General features: G+C 35.8%; 1 protein-coding gene across 1 annotated transcript in view; it reads right to left on the bottom strand.

Annotated features, from left to right (window-relative positions):
• ALKBH8 (alkB homolog 8, tRNA methyltransferase) overlaps positions 1–22,208 on the bottom strand; it is a 70,705-nt gene that overhangs the window by 9,479 nt on the left and 39,018 nt on the right. Inside the window, exons 8-10 of the mRNA XM_004090577.3 lie at positions 19,994–20,100; positions 13,245–13,396; positions 10,103–10,359 (exon numbers count right to left, since the gene is read on the bottom strand). Of these exons, the coding sequence (XP_004090625.1) occupies positions 10,103–10,359; positions 13,245–13,396; positions 19,994–20,100 (516 nt within the window). The remainder of the gene's footprint in view (positions 1–10,102; positions 10,360–13,244; positions 13,397–19,993; positions 20,101–22,208) is intronic.

Here is a 22,208-nt window from a genome sequence, read left to right as displayed (position 1 = left end):
GTTTTGCTGCTTAGTTCTAAGAATATCACATATATATGTAATATACAGACACACACACACACACACACACATTTTGCAATGTGCCCACATAAATTGAGGAATAAATGGGAGGGATTTAAGACTTTTTTTTTTAAGGGTTTTTTTGTTTGTTTGTTTGTTTTGGTTTTGAGACAGGGTTGCACTCTATTACCTAAGCTCGAGTGTGCAGTGGTGCAATCCCAGCCCACGGCAGCCTCCACCTCCCAGGCCCAGGTGATCCTCTTGCCTCAGTCTCCCAAGTAGCTGGGGGTATAGGTGCATACCACCATGCCCAGCATTTGTTTTATTTTTTGTAGAGATGGGGTTTCACCATGTTGCCTAGGCTGGCCTCAAACTCCTGGGCTCAAGTCATCTGCCTGTCTCGGCCTCCCAAAGTGCTGGGATTACAGGCATGAACCACTGCACCAGGCCACAAGAAATGTTAAGTCACTGATAATTATCCCTGGATAATTTTTTCCTTAACTCAAACTCAATAATACAGAAAAGAATTATATAAGCAGATTTAGTCAAACAGAAGTGGCCACCTAAACTGTGTATTTACTCATTTAATTTTTTGATATAATGAGCACTGAACCTAGGGTTCCCTCAGCCCTTCTAAGAATAAAGAATATGAATGCTCATATCAAAACATGCTGGGATAACTGGCAGGCCATGTGTAGAAGATTGAAACTGTACACCTTCCTCACATTATATATAAAAATCAACACAAGACTGATTAAATGTAAAACCTAAGACTACAAAAACTCTGGAAGATAATCTAGGAAATACCATTCTGGACATAGGCTCTGGCAAGGACTTCATGACAAAGACAACAAAAACAACTGTCACAAAAACAAAAATTGACAGATGTGACCTAATTAAACTAAAGAGCTTCCGCACAGCAAAAGAAACTATCAACACAGTGAACAGACAACCTACGGAATGGGAGAAAATATTTGCAAACTATGGATCTGACAAAGGTCTAATATGCAGAATCTATAAGGAACTTAAACAAATTAACATGCAAAAACCAATCGGTCCCATTAAGAAGAGGGCAAAAGACACGAACAGATACTTTTCAAAAGACATGCACGTGGCCAAAAAGCATATGAAAAAAGCTCAACATCAGTAATCATTAGAGAAATGTAAATCAAAACCACAATGAGATACCATCTCAGACCAGTCAGCATGGCTATTGTTAAAAAGTCAAAAAAATAACATGCTGGTGAGGTTGCAGAGAAAAGAGAATTCTTATACACTGCTAGTGGGAATGAGTTCACCCACTGTGGAAAGCAGTTTGGCAATTTCTCAAAGAACTTAAAAGAGAATTACCATTTGGCCCAGCAATTCCATTATTGGGTATATATCCAAAAGAATATAAATTGTTCTGCCATGAAGACATACGCACTCATATGTTCACTGCAGCACTATTCACAACAGTAATGACATGGAATCAACCTAGGTGCCCATCAACAGTAGACTGGGTAAACAAATGTGTTACACACTGTGGAATACTATACAACCATAAAAAAGAATGAGATCATGTCACTTGCTGCATGCAACATGGATGGAGCTGGAGGCCATCACTCTAAGCAAACTGATGCAGGTGCTGAAAACCAAATACTGCATGTTTTCACATATAACTAAGAGCTAAATACTGAGTACACATGGACACAAAGAAGGCAACAACAGACACTGGGGCCTACTTAAGGGTCAAAGGAGGGAGGGGGGTGTGGATAAAAAAAACCACCTATCAGGTACTATGCATACTACCTGGGTGATGAAACAGTCTGTACACTGAATCCCTGTGACATACAATTTACCTATATAGCAAACCTGCACATGTACCCTTGAACCTAAGATAAAAATTAAAAAAAAAATTTAATCTGGCCTTTTTTTAGACCCGCAAGCATATATAGATTTCAGGCAGGCTTTTAAAATTTACATGAGTATGCAGTGAAGAATGTAATATTGTCTCTGATACTAAGTAGTGACATTCAATTTACCAAAAGAAATAGTATTTTTATTAAAAGTTCCTTAAAGTGCTATGTTATTAATTCCCTAGAGGAAGAAAAAGATCTTAAAATGAAACATTACATTACAGAGTTTATGTTATAAATGCACAACAAAAGAATGGAAATAAAAAAAAATTCTTACTGAGTTAAATCACATTGCCATACTAGTCATACTTAATGAGTTGGCTCAATTTGTAATTGGTATTAAACAGCTTCTATATTTTATCCTAGAGCTGCTTTAATTTTAAAGTGAAATAAAAGATATCAAGCTAGAGGTAAAGTACAGCAATTTATCTTTAATATATTTTAAGATAAAAAGTACTAAGGGCCTATTAATAACAACAGTGACATGATTCCCAATTAATTTTCCCTTTACCTGTGTAAGATACATGCCTGGATTATTACTTATTATTTATTTTCATCCATATTCTATGCCATCAGCCAACAATCACAATATCAAGATGACAATACAATTCAAATAATCTGAACATTATATTTTGGTGCTTGCCTCCTTTTTTGTTACATTTAAATTCGGTTCATGGAATTGGAAGTTTCAAGTATGCCCAACTCTGACAGATAGTTATACCTTGCTAAAAGTCAACAGAAAGAAATCCAACCTGCCTATTAAAAAAAAATCCTCAGGGATATGGCTCGATAGTTATTCAAAGGAGGAAAGTTATTGCCTGACAGCCACAGATAAGACAGAACATGGAGAACAACAGTTAAACAAAACAAGAGAAGATTTCCCTCTCCTTGCCAGGCTCTTATGGCTATTTGTACACAGCACTCCTTTACACCAACAAGAAAGAGCAAGGCCAATTTTAGCAATAAAGCACCAGATCTGATGTAGATTCCCCACTGACCAACGACCTGACTCACGCCTGGCTCAGTACTTTCATCTTTTACTCTTTTTGCCTGTCTTCCATAGTCATATAGTCACTATTTTTTCTCCTCTTCCTTCTTTCCATATTTAAATTTTTAAAACCAAGAATGGTAAAGCATTTGAAAAATCTCCCTAATAATGTTGCATCATGTCAACAGGACAGAAAATGGCTTGATAAAAACCCACATATATTCAAGGACTTGTGTAAAGCTACATATTTCTGTGTGCTGGGTGAAGATCAATGACATTAAAACATATATTGGGCTTAAAATGTATTTTTTTTTATTTTGAGACAGGGTCTCACTCTGTCATCCAGGCCGGAGTGCAGTGGCACAAACACAGCTCACTGCAGCCTCGGCCTCCTGGACTCAAGGTCTTGCCATGTTGCCCAGGCTGGTCTCGAACTCCTGGTCTCAGGCAGTCTTCCCACCTCAGCCTCTCAAAGTGCTAGGATTACAGGTATGAGCCATGGTGCCCAGCCTATACTTTTATATGATTTTTAAAATCCTCAACAAACATTAAATATGTAATTGTGGAAGTACAAGTAAACATAAAAAAAATTCAACCGGATAAGCAAAGGTGCAAACTAAAACAAGGTTCCGTTTTTCCATTTTTCTTCCATTAAACTACCAAAAATATTTTAAAACTAAAATATATTCTGGCAATGTCAGTAGGATAGAACTTCCTCTCATATAAAATACAAATTGGCTCAACCATTTAAAAGAGCAATTACGCCAACCATTTTTTAAGGAAGAAAATAATGTTCATAACTTTTGACCCAATAATTACCTTTCTAAAAATTTATCCTAAGAAAATAATCCAAACTAGGGAAAACACTAACCAGGCTAACAATAACTGCCTTTTCCTGAGTATCCATATAGGTTAAAGCAGATTCTTTGTAGCAATGCACTTAATCCACATAACACACTCTGAGTTAGGTACTATTTTCACCACATTGCAGAAGAGAAAACTTTGTCTCAAAGAAAATCAGTAATTTGCTCAAAGATGAACGTCGTTAAATGGTGAAACAAAAATTTAAAGCCTGGTATTTCTCATTCCAAAAGCCAGGTTCTTCCTTCTTGTCCCATTGACTCTCAATATACATGTTCATTATGGTGTTATTTAGAATACTTCCAAACAGAGCACAACCAAATTTCCAGTAACTTCTACCTGATAGAATATTAATAAAGTCCAAGTCTTTTCAATAAATGGTGTTAGGGAAACTGAATATTCACATGCAGAAGAATGAAATTAAACGCTTGTCTTACACCATCTGCAAAAATCAACTCAAAATGGATGAAAGGCTTAAATGTAATAGCTGAAATTATGAAACTACTAGAAGAAAACACACAAGAAAAGCTCCATGATCTTGGGCAATAATTTTTTGGATATGACCCCAAAAACAAAGTTAACTAAAGCAAAAATAGGCAAATGGGATTAGATCAAACTAAAAAGCTTCAACTTGAGGAAACAATCATCAGAGAGAAGAGACAACCTACAAAATGGGAGAAAATACTTGTAAACTATACATCTGAAAAGGAATTAATATCCAAAATATATCAACAGGCTGGGCACAGTGGCTCACACCTGTAATCCCAATACTTTGGGAGACAAAGGTGAGTGGATCACTTAAGCCCAGGCCTGGATCACTTGAGACCAGCCTGGGCAACATGGCAAAACCCCGTCTCTACAAAAAAATACAAAAATTAGCTGGGTGTGGTGGTGCGCACCTGTAGTCCCAGCTATTAGAGGCTGAGGTGGGAGGATCAATTGAGCCCGCAAGGTCAAGGAGGCTGTGAGCTGTAATCATACCACTGCACTCCAGCCTGGGCAACAGAGCAAGACCTTGTCTCAGAAACAAAACAAAACAAAAACAAAATAACTCAAATAACTCTGTTGCAAGAAAACAAATAATCTGATTTAAAAATGGGCAAAGGTCCTGAATGTATGTTTCTCTAAAAAGACATACAGATGGCCAAGTACATGAAACAATGCTCAATATCACTAACCATCAAGAAAATGCAAATTAAAACAATGAGATATTACCTCACATTTGTTAGATCTGGCCATTATCAAAGAGACAAAAGATAACAAATGGTGTTGAGGATGTGGGGAAAAGGGAACCCTGACATACTGTTGGTGGGAATGTAAATTAGGACAGCCACTAGGGAAAACAGTATGGAAGCTTCACAAAAATATTAAAAATAGAACTACCATACTATCCAGCCATCCCACTGCTAGGTATATATCCAAAGAAAATGAAATCAGCAGGTCAAAGAGATATCTGCACTCCCATGTTTATTGCAACATTATATACAATAGCCAAGATATGGAATAAACCTAAATATCCATCAATGGATGAATACAGTAACATGGTATATATACACAATGGAATACTATTTGGCTATAACAAAGAAGAAAATCCTGCCATTTATAACAATCTGGATAAACCTGGAGGACACTAGGTTAAGTGAAATAAGCCAGACACAGAAGGCAAGTATTGCATGATCTCACTCATACTTGGAATCCAAAAATGTTGACTTCATAGAACAAGAGTAGAACAGTAGCTACCAGGGACTGAGACAGCTGAGGGGTGAGAAGCTGGGGAGATGTTGATCAAAAGATACAAAATCTCAGTTAGGAGGAATAAATTCCAGAGATCTGCTGTACAACATGGTGACTGTAGTTAACAACAATGTATTGTATTGTTGAAAAATGCTAAGAGAATGGATGGTAAATGTTCTCCCCACAAAATGGTAACTTTGTGAGGTAATGCATATGTTAATTTGCTAGATTTTGTCAATCCACAATGTATATATACTTCAAAACATCATATCCTATACAATAAATACATATAATTTCATCTGTCCTTTAAAAACATTTTTAATAACTTTTAAAATAAGATAGAGAAAAAGTACTGTATTATAAAATTCAGAAACATTTTAAGATTATATGTCAGAATAGATATAAGTGAGATAAACGAGTTATCAAATTATTGCACATTCATTATTACATAAAACATTAATAGGAAAAACATTAGAAGGATATTCATCACAAAAAGGTGATAGGATTATGCAAATACCTCTCTTTTCATCAATTTTCTGAATGATGGTTATGTATGTATGTATGTATGTATGTATGTATGTATTTTTAGGCTCAAAGTCTCACTCTGTCATCCAGGCTGAAATGCAGTGTGCAATTATGGTTCACCGCAGCCCTGAACTCCTGCCTCAGTCTCCCAGATAGCTGAGACTACAGGTGTTGGGAACAGGCCCCCCAAAATCTGGCCATAAACTGGCCCCAAAACTGGCCATAAACAAAATCTCTGCAGCACTGTGACATGTTCATGATGGCCATAATGCCCATGCTGGAAGGTTGTGGGTTTACCGGAATGAGGGCAAGGAACACCTGGCCCACCCAGGGCGGAAAACTGCTTAAAGGCGTTCTTAAACCACAAACAATAGCATGAGCGATCTGTGCTTTAAGGGCATGTTCCTGCTGCAGATAACCAGCTAGACCCACCCCTTTATTTCGGCCCATCCCTTCGTTTCCCATAAGGGATACTTTTAGTTAATCCCGTTTCCCATAAGGGATACCTTTAGTTAATCCCGTTTCCCATAAGGGACACTTTTAGTTATTCGAATACCTATAGAAACAATGCTAATGACCGGCTTGCTGTTAATAAATACGCAGGTAAATCTCTGTTTGGGGCTCTCAGCTCTGAAGGCTGTGAGACCCCTGATTTCCCACTTCACACCTCTATATTTCTGTGTGTGTGTCTTTAATTCCTCTTGTGCCGCTGGGTTAGGGTCTCCCTGACCGAGCTGGTCTCGGCAACAGGCATGCACCACCATGCCTAGCTACTTTTTTTGTTTTTTAGGAGATGTGATCTTGATATGTTGCCCAGCCTGGTCTTGAACTCCTGGCCTCAAGTGATCCTCCCTCATCACTGGGATTATAGGCATAAGCCACTGTACCCTGCTGGTTATATTTTTTGTTTTGCTTTGTTTTTTTGAGACGGAGTCTCGCTCTTATTGCCCAGGCTAGAGTGCAATGGTGGGATCTTGGCTCACTGCTACCTCCACCTCCCAGGCTCAAGTGATTCTCCTGCCTTAGCCTCCCAAGTAGCTAGGATTACAGGCATGCGTCACCATGCCCAGCTAATTTTGTATTTTTAGTAGAGACGGGGTTTCTCCATGTTGGTCAGGCTGGTCTCAAACTCCCAACCTCAGGTGATCTGTTCACCGCGGCCTCCCTAAATGCTGGGATTATAGGCATAAGCCACTGTGCCCGGCCTATTATTTTTATTTTTAAAAATATACAACATTTTTAAAACTATTAAGAAAATATGCAATTATAGGAAAATTAGACTGGTAATATACAGTTTAAAGTGCAGAGAAATAAACAGAGGCAGTAAAGTACAGTGAAAAGAGCATACTACAGGTTGAATATCCCTTATTTCAAATGCTTGGGACCAGAAGTGTTTTAGATTTCAGAATTTTTTGGATTTTGGAATATCTGCAGAATACATACTGGTTGAGAGTCCCTAATCCAAAAATCCAAAATCTGAAATCCTCCAATGAACATTTCCTTTGAGCGTCATATTGCTACTCAAAAAGTTTTACATTTTGTAGCATTCGAGATTTCAAATTTTCATATTAGGGATGCTCAACCCATAAACTCTGAATTTGAATTCTGGTTTCAGCAATAACCAGCTGAATAACCTAGGAGAGCTACTTACAATCTCAAAGCCTCTGTTTCCTCACCTAAAAAATAAAGAGAAAAATACCTATTTATCAGGGTTAGTATGAGCATCAAATGAAATGATCTATACTAAATATTTAATTAACCATTGAAGTGCTATGCAAATGTTAGTTATTATAATATAAAGAATAAGGAGTACCCTGGATTCTACATAAAAAGAGAAATCTAGATCCTAAAGGTAATTTTATCCTGCGGTAAGTCCCACCCATTTTAAGGTTGTCACATTCCTTCAAGGCTGCCAAACACAGACAGCACTGTATATATTTTGATTTTCATGTAAGAAGCTGAAGGTAAATTCACAGGTTTGCTCCTCACCATTCAACAAACCATTAATTAGTAAGCTTCTACCACGTGCCAAGTACTGTTTGCCTGGAAATCAGGCAACAAAGTAAGCTCCGGGGAACAACAGACAGGAAAGAATTATGTACAGACTGCTGCTGATAAACTGAGTGAGTGTACTTATGATTTTCTAATCCTTCCAAATATATTCCCTCTGGAATCAGCTGCAGATTATGTTCGTTTCCTGTTTATTAAGAAATCATTCTTCTCAATTGTAACATAATAATGTTATCACTATGACTAAATCAGTGTATTTGATTTCGACCTAGTTTCACTGTCACAAATGATACCTGACTAGATAAAACCATGGATTATCAACAAGAAAGTGCAAAAGCAGAGCCTACTGAGAAACATTTTTGGACATATCTTTAGATTAAAACACTAGAAAATATCACCTCGTTTTGAACTGTGGTTTGTTGTGATTTTAAGTGACACATCAAAGATCTATTTCCTCTTCAACATGAACAAACTTAACTCACTAGGCCTTATTCTTTATAAATTAAAATTTAATTGCAAACATGGTAACAATATATGAATAGCAATGTCTTATCTTGATGAAAGGCTATTCTTCTATCCGCCTCTTAATGTATAAATTCTACATTTCCTAAGCTGCAATACAACCAGCCCTCCGAATCTATGAGTTGCACATCCAGGGATTCAAGCAACCCCAGGTCAAAATGCTAAAAAAATAAAAATTCCATCTTTACTGAATATGTGTAGACTTTTTTCTTGTCACTAGTCCCTAAGCAATACAATCTAACAACTATTTACATAGCATTTACATTGTATTACATATCATAAGTAATCTATAGATAATTTTAAATATACAGGAGGATATGTATAGGTTATATGCAAATACTACATGATTTTGTATCAGAGACTTGAGCTTCTGCAGATTTTGGTATCCACAGGGTCCTGGAACTAACTCCCCACAGATACCAAGGGACTAATATACTTATTTTGATGTATTCTTTGTACTTCCTCAGTAGAATCCTAGGTGATTGTAACTAGAGGCATTTGAGATGTATGGCCCTACAAAGAACAGCCACTGTTGCTCATGTAGGGGTGATAGAAATGTAATCTCTTAGAAGAATGGTATATCACTTTTCTCTTTTATGCTAAATCTTTTATGATCATTAATATGCATTTTATTTATTATCTGATTTGGCTTCAATTTTATATACCAAGGGACAATTGTAGTAACTTTCTTCATGTAGGTGCACAATATGTAGGATGGAGTAAAAATAAAGATGAGAAGTAATCTGACATACTCCAATAACCCAGGAATGTCGGCTGCTCTCATTCTTTTTACCCTTACTCTCATCCTAAATCCCCTAATCTAGAGAAAGGGAAGCTCCAGTCCTCACAGAGCAATGTTAAAAAATAATTACTTACAACAATACACTAAAACAAGAACATCCTACTTCTTAGCACAGCAGAAAAAAAATGGCTCATAGAAAAAAATAGTAACTGAAAACAGACACTGTGGAATCAGACAGAAATGGGTTCAAATTCTGGGTCTAGCACTGTAACCTTGGTCCAGTTTTTAATCTATTTGAGACTTCCTTTCCTTAACAGTAAGATACCAATAAATAGAAAATTTTTTTCTACTATGAATAAAGTTTGGAGTAGAAGACATAGGTTCAAGTTCCAGTTATGTCCCCTACTTATACGATATCAGGAAATTAATATGATCACTGTGAGCCCCAATTTCTTTATTTACAAAAGATGGATGAAAATATCAGCTTTATCTTCTTCATACTTGGGGGATCCAAGCCAAAAAATGATTTCTATAAAAAACCTTTCTAATCTGTAAACAGTTTTATAACTATAAGATAGTTTTACTGATAAAATAATATGGTAGAAAGCAAAATCTAAAGGGAGAAAAAAATTATATAATGATGGTGTGCCCATAAATTCCTAGAGGAATAAGAAAAAATGGGGAAGTGTTCATTAATTTTCAATCTGTTGGTTATAACTTTCTGGCAATGATCTAAAAAAACAGGATTATATCATGAGGAAGAAAGATGATGATAACCACTGCAAATTAAGCAAAAAGAAAGTCAAAAGCAACATTACTTGCCATATATAACTCCTTACTGATGCCAAGATACTTTCCATTACCACATCCAATATCAGCCACTATTGAACCACTTGGCAAAGCCTTCAAAAACTCCACAATGTGCGGCCAAGGGGTATGTCTTGTGCTGCTGAAGTGCCCAGCAATCTCTTCATAAACTTGATGGACGTACTCTTGCTCCAGCCGTGAGGCTTCTTTATCACTGCCTGGAAATGAGGGGGGAGTCTCTTTCCTCTGGCTATCACAGACCAACGGGTAACCTTAATGAAAAACAAAGCAATACACACCTTTCCTTTTTATCAGAATAACTCACAAGGTATCAAGTTTTCTTAAACGAAAAAAAAAATCAATGCAAATTTGGTGGGTAGACACAGACTCTGATTTATCCGTTAAAAGAAAAAGTTCTTCCCTAATAAGTCTACTGAGGACTGCTTGAGCCTGGGGGGCCAAGGCTGCAGTGGGCCATGATCGTGCTATTGCACTCCAGCACAGGTGACAGAGCAAGACCGTCTTTAAAAAAAAGACAAAAAAAAGTACCTAGTGTTGGTGAGGATAAGAAGAGAAGGGAGCTCTTGCACATTGTTGGTGGGAATGTAAATTAGAACAGTCATTATGAAAACCAGTACAGAGGTTCTTCAAAAAATTCGAAACAGGGGACTACCTGCCTTCGGACCCCCTCTCACACAGAACCCACTTCAGGTTCAATCCCCTCTCGTATCAAGAGCTGTTCTGTCACTCAATAAAACCCTTCTCTGCCTTGCTCAAAAAAAAAATTAGAAATAAGTACTATCTTATAAACCAGTAATCCCAGTACGGGGTATATATCCTAAGAAAATGAAATTAGTACATCAGAAAGACATCTGCACTCACATGTTTACTGCCACACTACTCACAACAGCCAAGACACGGAATCAAAGTGCCCATCAGTGAATGAATGGAAAAAGAAAATATGGTACATATACACAACAGAATACTATTCAGCCACAAACAGAAGGAAATCTTGCCATTCACGACACGGATAAACCTGGAGGATATTATGTTAAGTGAAATAAGCCAGACAGAGAAGGCAAATACTATACAATCTCACTCATATATGGAATCTAAAAGAAGCTGATCTCACAGAATAGAGAGTAGTAGAATGATGGTTACCAGGGGCTGGGGCAGTTGGAGGTGGGAGCTGGGGAGATGCTAATAAAAGGATACAAAATTTCAGTTAGATAGAATAGGTCCCAGGGATCTAGTGTAAAACATGTGACTACAGTTAATAATAATATATTGTATTCTTGAAAATCACTATGAGAATAAATTCTTTTTTTTTTTTTTTTTTTTTTGAGACAAAGAGTCTCTCTCTGTTGGCCAGGCTGGAGTGCAGTGGCACGGTATCAGCTCACTGCAACCTCCACCTCCCGGGTTCAAGTGATTCTCCTGGCTCAGCCTCCCGAGTAGCTGGGATTACAGGCATGTGCCACCACGCCTGGCCAATTTTTGTATTTTTAGTAGAGACAGGGTTTCACCATGTTGGCCAGGCTGGTCTCGAACTCCTGACCTCAGATAATCTGCCCACCTCAGCCTCTCAAAGTGCTGGGATTACAGGTGTGAGCCACCGTGCCCAGTCGAGAATAAATTTTTAAGTGTTCTCATCACAAAAGTATAAGTATGTGAGGTAATACATGTTAATTAGCTCAACTGAGCCATTCCACAATATATGCGTATTTTAAAACATCATGTTGTACATGATAAACATTTATAATTTGGGGGGTTTTCTGTTGCTGTTTTTTTGTTTTGAGACAGGGTCTTGCTCTGTCACCCAGGCTGCAGTGCAAGTGGCACGATCATAGCTCACTGCAGCCTTGAACTCCTAGGCTCACACAATCCTCCCACATCAGCTTTCCTAGTAGATAGGACTACAGGCACACACCACCATGCTTGTCTAAATTTTGATTTTATTTTTTTGCAGACAGGGGGTCTTGCTATGTTGTCCAAGCTGATTTTCAACTCCTGGCCTCAAGCAATTCTCTTGCCTCAGCCTCCCAAAGTGCTGGGATTACAAGCATGAGCCACTGTGCCGGCCACAATTATTATTTGTCTTAAAAAAAAAAAAAATCTGTAAACTGAATCCCCAATAACAGCTTCTTATATTTAATAAATGCCCATGGCAAATATTTGCATAAGAAAACTAGCTTGTCTCTCCAACTACACTTTAAGTTCCTTAAGAACGGGAGCCATGCTTTATTTTTCTATACCATGTAACTCACTATCTGCGATGTTCAATATTCATCAAATAATAAACATTTTAAATTTAACTTTTAAAATTTTAAGCCTTCAAGGACACTTTTAGCAAAATAAAAAGTTATTTTAAGCTTCACTAACATCAAGATATAAAATACAGAAATTTCAAGTTTTCTAAAAGGATAACATTTTGTAGATATAATAAGAGTTTTTAATTAAATGTTTTTAAGATTATGACTAAATCCAAAAGCTATTGGTAGATACCACCCATAATTAAAACCCCCAAGATATAAAAAGGATTTTATTATCATTATCATTACAAAATATTATTTACAAAATGAAAGAGGTAACTGTTAATTGAGTCAAAGAAATTCAGAACATGATGTACTTGTATAGACAATTCAAAATAGCATCCTCTTGACAAGTTTTTGAGCAGTTTTTATTCCCTTCTGAGTTTTCAAATTGACTAAAACATAAACTATTGCTTTTCTCCCTAGAGTTATGTACTATAGAACAATTTGTCATCTCCAACTTCCCCGTTGGATTAATAAGATATAATTTAGAAACTTGACAAACCATTCCCAACAATACTCATTTTTAAACAAGTAATATTTTATTGCCCTTCAATTGCAGCACTCTTAACTGTTACTTCAATACGTAAAATATTTATTGGGCACCCAGCTCAAGTACTAAGTTTGGAAAAAATAAAAATGATAAGATGCAGACCTGCCTTCAAAGAATGTAAACTCTAATGAAGGTGGTTAAGAAATGTGCATGAAAGTGCAATACAAGGCAAAATACAGGAAATGCCATTAGAGAGATTCAGAAAACGCTCTCCTAGGTGTTGACGGGACCTTAAAGGACTTTTATATTAAACTGACTCCATTTTACAGAAGAGATAAGAGTTTATACTTACTACAGTTACAAGGTGTTTGCCTCACTTTCCTAAATGTAAATGATGTTCGTAATCCCCTCTTGCTTAAAGTTAAGTCTCCAACATCACTGGTGATAATTCCACTTTTATGACTCTCAGATGCTTGAACAGTATCAAATTTTCTGCATGTGATTCTAAAAACAACAGTCAAAAAAATTTACTTAACATTGTATTAATAAAAATATTTCAGGCCTTTAAAAATGTTAAGTGAATAGAGAAAATCTAGAAGAATTTATTACAAGTAACTATTGGATTCTCTGAATTGTTAGACATTGTGGAAAAACAAAGAAATAAACGTATTTAAGGAAATTATCTTCAAGACAATAATATTAAAAGAATGTACAACAAATTATTCCATGGGAAAATAAAATAAATATTTAACACCAATTCTAAAAAAAAAAAACAAAAAAAGAACAGATGATGCCAAGAGCAAACAAATAGATGGTAAATTTAAATTCATTATCAGTAATATATTAAATGTAAAAGTATTAAAAACTCCAATTAAAGAACAAAGATTACTGGACTGGATTTTTAAAAATTAAAAACAACTACACAGTAATTACAAGTCCACAGTTTGGGACTATTACAAACAAAGCTTCTGTGAACACTCTTATACACATCATTTTTGGATATGTAGTTTTATTACTCTTGGGTAAATACCTAGAAGTCAAATTGGTGGGTTTTAACAGGTAATAAGGAGTGAAATTGGTGGGTCATAAGGTAAGAAACTTCTAGTTTTCCAAGGTAGTTGTAAAATGTTACACTCCAAGCAGCAATATATGAGAGAGTTCCAGGCTGGCTAACATTCTTACCAACACTTGGTATTTTCTGAGTTTTAAATTTTAGCCATTTTAGTGAGTGGCATGTGGTATGAAATTGTGGTTTTAAGTTTTTATTTATCTAATGACTAACGATGTTATACATATTTTCATGTGCTTACTAGACACGCATAGATCCTTTTTTGATAAAGGATCTGTCCAACCCTTTTCCCCATGTGTGGCTGCCTTCTCGTTTTCTCAGTGGTATCTTTAGATGAGCAGAAGTTTTTAATTTTGATGAGGTCTAATTTATTATTCCTTAATAGTGTGTTATGAAATCTCTCTTTAAAAAAACTTCGGCTACCTCAAGGTTACAAAATTATAAAGTTTCTTTTAGACCATTTTATACTTTTTGCTTTCACATTTAAATCTATGATCTACCTCAAATTAATTTTTGTGAATGGTATGAGATAGATTCAGGTTCATTTTATTTCCACATGGATGTTCAGTTGTTCTAGCACCATCTGATGAAAAATTTCCTTTCCACATTTAATTACATTGGTATCTTTGGCAAAAATCAACTGACCTTATATGTGTGGAGCTATCTCTGGACTATATTCTGTCCTCCTGATCTATCTGTCTATCTGTACAACAATATTATTTTGATTATATAGCCATATAGTAAGTCTTAAAAATCAGGCAGAATAAATCCCCTAACATTGTTTCAAGATTGTTTTGACAATCACATTTCCTTATAAATTTTAGAATCGGTTTGTCAATTTTGACAAAAAAAAAAGAAAAGCCTTCTGGAGTTTTCACTGGTATTACATTGTCTCCATAGGTTTTGGAGACAACTGATATATTAACCATATTAAGTTTCCTAGGGATAGCAATAATTTTCCTAGAATTTTCAGTCTATGTGTGTTGCGTATCTTTTAAAAACTTATTCCTAAGACTCAGATCTGCTTGATTTACTCTAGGCAAGGTTATCTCTCTATGGAAGTGGGCTTCATATTCACAGGGAATGTGCTAATCCTGAAGGATCTCAGCAAATTATACAAAATTATAATTTTTCACTTAAGTTGTTGATACCTCTTTACTATAATAACAGCCAGGTGATCTAGAAAGAGAAATGTCAACCTAAAATGGATTTGATCCTAAAATGAAAAATATAACATATTTCAATTCTCAACTTTCATTTTGTCATTGCTATATTTCACTCCATGTGTTGTAAGAAACAGAATTCTCAGGCTAATTGCTTTTTAAACAACACCCCAATAAATTAATTCTGAGTATTGGAAAGGAAATATTTATGAGTCTTGATGCTATTTTAAATAGCATTTTTATTTCATCTTCTAAAAATTAATTTCTAAATATTGACCTTGTATGCCACTAAATTCACTTATTAGTTCTGGAACTTGTTTTGTAGATTCTCTAGGATTACATCCACAATAATGTAATCTACAAATAAAGAATTTTACTCCTTCCTTTCAAATATTTATGATTTTTAATTCTTTTTCTTGACTTCTCATACTGGCTAAGATATCCAATATAGCATTAAATAGAAGGAGTATGAGCGGACATCCCTGACTTGTTCAATATCTTTGGAAAAAACGTTCAAAAGAATACCAAGTATGATGTCAGCTATGGGTTTTTCACAAACACCCTTTATTGCAGTGAAGAAGTTCCCTTCTTGTCCTAGTTTGCTGGGCTTTTATCATGAATGGGTATTAAATTTTTTCAAATATACTTTTTGCATCAATCAAGATGATTATGCTTTTTCTCCTTTATTCCTTTAACGTGATGAATTACATTGATTTTTGAAATGTTAAACCAACTCTGAAATACTGGTATAAACTCTGCTAGGTTATATTTTCTTTTTATATATATTGCAGGATTTGACTTTCTAATGTTCTGTTATGGATTTTCTCATCTCTGTTATGAGACATGTTGGTTTGTAATTTTATTTAATGTCTTTCACATGTTTTGGTGTCAAGGGTAATTAATGCCAGCCTCATAAAATAAAGTAGGAGAATGGCTTTTTTTTATTATTATTATACTTTAAGTTTCAGGGTACATGTGCACAATGTGCAGGTGGCTCTTTTTAAAAAGCTTGTCCTAAAGGCAATTTTGTAGAGGCAAAAAAAAGCAATCATTGCCCAAATTTACATTACTTTTGTTCTAATAGCTATAAATGATTAAAACTATGGTAGTGAACAAAGTCAAAATATTTTAGAGGAATAAGTATTTTGAAGCTCTTGTTAGCAAGCTAATTCCTCTTTTGAAGAGTAAGTCATTCTCTATTATGGCTCTTTTAAATCAATTACTTCACTTGCCTAAAGTTACACTTTAGGCAAAGGCTAAGGAGCTCCTAACTGCTTTTCCAACAATCTCGAATGTTTAAGAACATGTAATCCATATGTTAAAGTAATGATTTATTTAAATATTGCTAAACATCTTTTTCCCCCTGCACTCAAATTATAATCAAATTGGGACAATATTCAATAAGAATATAAAAAGAGTTTTATAGATTTAAATAATAGTTCAATATAATAGAAGAGACATCTCAAGGTAGTAGGAAACAATACAGACTTTAAAAGTTAAGATAAGGAACAAATTATTTCAAGTTTATGTAGTCAGGAAAGCTTGATAAATTATGAAGGAAGTAAAAGAGCTATATGTTAACAGATACAGGGCTGGCAAAGGTGTGAAGGTTAGAAGGCACAGCATAAGAGAAAAGGGAGCAAACAAATTTAGCCATAGTATCATTGGTAAGAGCACAGATTCTGAAACCAGACTGCCTGGCTTCTGATCCTGGCTCTGCGACTTACTGCTTTGTGACTTTGTACAAGTTACTTAACTTGTTTATGCTCCAATTTCCTTCAAAAATAAGGACAAAACCATGGAACAAACTTCCCACTATCATTGTGTAAATTAAATGAGTTAATATATGTAAAGTTTTTAGAACAATGCCTGGCACAAGGAAAATGCTCCAGAAATAATTTAAAAGGAGCATTCACATTATCTCATGAAATAATGCTTCCTGGGGCCAGTCAGATGGCATAAATAAATGAAACAGGTGAACTTGTTTAGAAATATATTGTTTATCATAGGATTAATCTTCATTTCAAAAAAGCAGAGTGCACTGTGCCATTTTTCTTGAAACATACATTCTCATTCAGGCTAGCTTTCCATCTCCTACTTTTTTTTTTTTTTTGATACAGAGTCTTACTCTGTCACCCAGGCTGGAGTGCAGTGATGCGATCTTGGCTCACTGCAACCTCTGCCTCCCAGGTTCAAGTGATTCTCCTGCCTCAGTCTCCCGAGTAGCTGGGACTACAGGCACACGCCACTATGCCTGGCTAATTTTTGTATTTTTAGTAGAGACGGGGTTTCACCATATTGGCCAGTCTGGTCTCGGACTCCTGATCTGTGATCCACCCACCTTGGCCTCCCAAAGTGCTAGGATTACAGGTGTTAGCCACCGCACCCGGCCCTGTCTCTTACTTTTAATATAGACATGAGTTCAAGAAATACTCAATTTTCATGTAACTCTAAGATAAAAACAATAGTACAAGCACAGTGCTAAATGACAACTGATGCTCAGCCTTAGATCAGGGAGTAACAGAAAGGGGTAGGAACAGTAGGGAACTAAAGAAGTAGGCCCCCACCTAAAGAATGCTAGTGATACATAGTTTCAGGTACTGCTGCCAAGCAATACTAAGGTTCAATGTTGTCAGATCTTCTCAATTTTCAAGAGAAGCTGAAAATTCAAATTTTTATATGAAAACTCCTGATTTTTATATGTAGAAAACTGAAAAAAACAAACTGCCACCATATGGACAACTATTGCATCAGCCAAATAGAAAACACCTGACTTAAGTTTACCCCTATGCTGCTGGTCTTCCACCTTTGATTTCAGGTATGACGGCTAGAATAGTAAATTTGAACTTTAACAAATTAAAGTTAGATTGAGGTATCTGGAATTAAAATTACAGGGCAGTGTTAACTTTTTTCAATCCAAGTCCCTCTACAATGCTTTCTAGTGCTTTTGTTTCTTCAGCATAGAAATCAAAAAGTTTTACCAAGGCTTATTTCCTGTTTATACATGTTTTAAGTGTATTAAGTATGCTTTTCCAATCTATTCTCCTTTCCACCCAAAGATTCTGATAAACATCTCAATGGCTGATGTATCATTTGTTATCTCTCTCTCTCTCTCTTTCTTGCCTCTGGTCTCTTTGCCTCCCTTCCTCCCTCTCTCCCCCATTTCCCCATCTCTCTCTCTTACACACACACACACACACACACACACACACACACACACACACAGAGTGACGTTACAGGCAATGTGTATCAATGGCAGCCTTCAAAAATAATACTGAGGGTTTTTTTCCCTAAAAATACTGTAGAGAATTCTGATTCCAGAGCAAGCATTAAAAATAAATATTACTTATAATCTAACTTTCCAGACACAACTCTATTAACATTTAATAGCACAACATGCTTTCAGTAAGACAATAATGTGATCAAATGTTGTTTTAGGAAAATTAACCTATACCATTAACAGAATAGATTAAAATATTTTCACAATATATTGATGAAAAGTAATTTCTTATTTCGTATTTGCTGTAGTAATATTATTACTCTTAAGAAGTTTAAACATTAGTGATAGCAAAAATGCTTGAACCCAGAAAAGAAAATGTCATTATTCTCAGAATTCTAAGAAGACCTGAAATTAATGGATCACATCATCATTTTTTTTTTCATTTTAAGTGCAAATATTTTAACGGCCATGAAAAAAAATCACATAAATTTAAGCCCCAGTGCACAAAATCAGGTCATCATTTTTTAATGGCTCACATTTAAGGACAGGTTATAAATTCATTTACATGTTCATTTCCTTGAGTTTTTATAAAAATATGTCAGCTAAAATCTCCAAGCAGAACAGAATAAATAAGTACAGAACTCAGCAGTATTATAAGGAACAATATATGTAAATTGCAGCAGTGTAATGGTCTCTCCTCCAAAGGCTAGATAGAGATGTATCCCTAACAGAAGCACATACTAATTTCTTTAGATTTTGATTAAACCAAACAAACTCAAATTGCAAAACATTCTATAACACAACTGGCCTCCTCAAAAGAGTCAATGTCATTAAAAGCAATGGAAAGTTGAGAAACTGTTTCAAATAAAAGACGAAACAGAATTGACAAGACTTAAACATAATGTGGGATCATAGACTGAATCCTGGATCAGAAAGAGTGCTTCAAGCACTATAACATATAACTAGCAATATTTGAATATGGGTTGTAGAAGAGTATAATAAGAGTATTTTATCAGTGTTGAATTTCCTGAATTTGAGCACTGCACTGTGGTTTTATAGAACAGAGGTTGGCCACCTTTTTCTGTAAGGGCCAGAGAGTGAACATTTTAGGCACTGAGGGCCACATATAGCCTCTGTCAAATATTCTTCATTGTTTTTTTGTCTTACAACCTTTAAAAATGTAAAAACCATTCTTAGCTCAAGAGCTGTACAAAAACAGCCTGAGAGCTGAATGTGGCCCACTAGCCATAGCTTGCCAATCCCTGCCAATGTCCTTGTTCTTAGGAAATACACAGTGAAGCATGGAAGAATAAGCCATGATGTCTATAACTTACTCTAAAATGATTCAGTAAAAAAACATAACTTATGTGAGAGAGAAATAAGAAAGTCCCAAATATTCAAAATTAGTAAATGCACGTGAAAGGTGAAGGGAGTTCACTGTACTATGCATGCAAGTTTACTATAAATTAAAAATGTTTTCCAAGTAAAAAGGTAATATTTAACAAAAACAAAACTAGATAGATGACCCTAGGAGTTTTGAACCCAGAAGTCTCAATCTGCAGGCACAGGGCATGGTCCCCATGGCTCAGACATAGAAGAATGAAAAGTCTCATAAAGTAAAAAGAATCCTGTTATATTTCAATACATACCCATGGGTCCAAAGGTATCTAGATTCGCCTGTCATCACCAGCAAACTCCGACGAGGCAACATAACTGACACTGCAATACCATCTGGGTGCTTAAAATCCATGACAATCTTGAAGCAAAGATAAAAGCATAAAGATCAATCCAAAACTTCATATACTCCAAGGATAAGAATGATTAATAGAGTTTGGCTATTTTTCTAGGCTAACAGAGATTAAAACATAATAATGCTTATAGGAAAGCATAGCACAGTGGTTCTCAAAATTTACATGAGAATCAACTGAATGACCAAAAAAAAAAAGATGTTTCAGGCCGAGCACGGTGGCTCACGCCTGTAATCCCAGCAGTCTGGGAGGCCGAGGCGGGTGGATCACGAGGTCAGGAGATCAAGACCATCCTGGATAACACAGTGAAACCCCGTCTCTACTAAAAATACAAAAAATTAGCCGGGTGTGGTGGCGGGCGCCTGTAGTCCCAGCTGCTAGGGAGGCTGAGGCAGGAGAATGGTGTGAACCCAGGAGGCGGAGCTTGCAGTGAGCCAAGACTGCGCCACTGTACTCCAGCCTGGGCGACAGAGTGAGACTCTATCTCAAAAAAAAAAAAAGGTATTTCATCCACAGAGACTCAGAATCACTAGGTCTGGAGTAAGGCTCAGAAATCTACATGTCTAATAATCACCCCAAGAAATTATGAAGCAGGTAGTCTCAGGATCACACCATAGAAAACAGCAGAGTAGAGGTCAAACGCAGGGACTCTGGAGCTGAAACACTCATATCCTGACTCTTCCATTTATTAACCACGTGACACAGGACAAGCCATTTAACCCCACTCTGCTTCTCAACTCTTACAGTATTTTACATAAATTATATAGACAATTATAAAGATAATCACAATAACTGGCATATAGTATAATAAACACAAAAAAGCTATTGTTTTTATTATTAATATAATATTAATATTAATAATCCAAGAAGAAATAACTATTAAATGCACATTCTCATATAATCCATTAGATTATATGAGATTTTGCACCTTTAAAGTAGTATAACATACTAGAATTAGAGACTGATTAATAAAGAGACAATCAAAAAAAAAAAGGAACATTTTCAGCAACTTTTCCTAAGTTATGCTCAAATATTATTCTGAATAGCAACCTATAAGGATAAAATATCCAAGAAAATGCTTGTGTCCTAGGAACCCATCAAAAACCAAAGACTTCAGTCTAAAAACAGCAGCAGCTGACAAATATGAATTAAAAAGGCTTACTACAAGGCTGAAAACTATTCTTTTAAGTGAACAAATCGATCCATTTGAAAAATAGATATGACAACCAACTGTAAGTGGGATGAAAAGAATTTAGCATAGTACCTTCCTTAAAGGTAACCCTGCACAGTACCCGGTACAAAGTAAGCATTCCATAAATGTTAGCTACTATTACTATTAATAGTAATATTGGATCAAATGAGATAATACACATGAAAATTCTCTGTAAACTATAAAAAAGTATACAGAGCTAAAGTAGTTTTCTTCCTTTCTAACCTATCCTTCCAATCTAAGTATGGAAAATAAAGTAAGGTGATAGAGTTTAATTTCCTAACACTTATCTGTTCCAAATGTCTACATATAATTTCATATACTCATACCCTGAAAGCATTTGAAACACCGGAGATTAATTCTAAAATTTTTAGAGATGAAGTGTATTGATACCTGCAACTTTCTTAAAATGTATACATAAAAGATGGACCAATAAACAGATAGAGGGATGAGAAGATGGTTATTTAGTAAAACAAGTATATTAAAATTTTAATTGTAGAATCTAGGTAGTAGACATATAAGTATTTACTGTATAATTCTTCAACTTTTCTGTATGAAAATATTCATAATTTCTGGGCGTGGTGGCTCATGCCTGTAATCCCAGCACTTTGGGAGGCCGAGGTGGTCAGATCACTTGAGGTCAGGAGTTTGAGACCAGCCTGGCCAACATGGAGAAACCCTGTCTCTACTAAAAATACAAAAAATTAGCCAGGCATAGTGGTGGGCACCTGTAATCCCAGCTACTCGAGAGGCTGAGGCAGGGGAACTGCTTGAACCTGGGAGGCAGAGGTTGCAGTGAGCTGAGTTCACGCCACTGCACTCCAGCCTGGGCAACAGAGCGAGACACCGTCTCACCAAAAAAAAAAAAAAAATTCATAATAAATTGTTGGGGGGAAATGGGAAAAC

The sequence above is a fragment of the Nomascus leucogenys genome, chromosome 15 (assembly GCF_006542625.1).
Source record: "Nomascus leucogenys isolate Asia chromosome 15, Asia_NLE_v1, whole genome shotgun sequence".
Taxonomy (NCBI): domain Eukaryota; kingdom Metazoa; phylum Chordata; class Mammalia; order Primates; family Hylobatidae; genus Nomascus; species Nomascus leucogenys.
The sequence above is the reverse complement of the archived record's forward strand: the minus strand, read 5'-3'. Positions and strand labels throughout refer to the sequence as shown.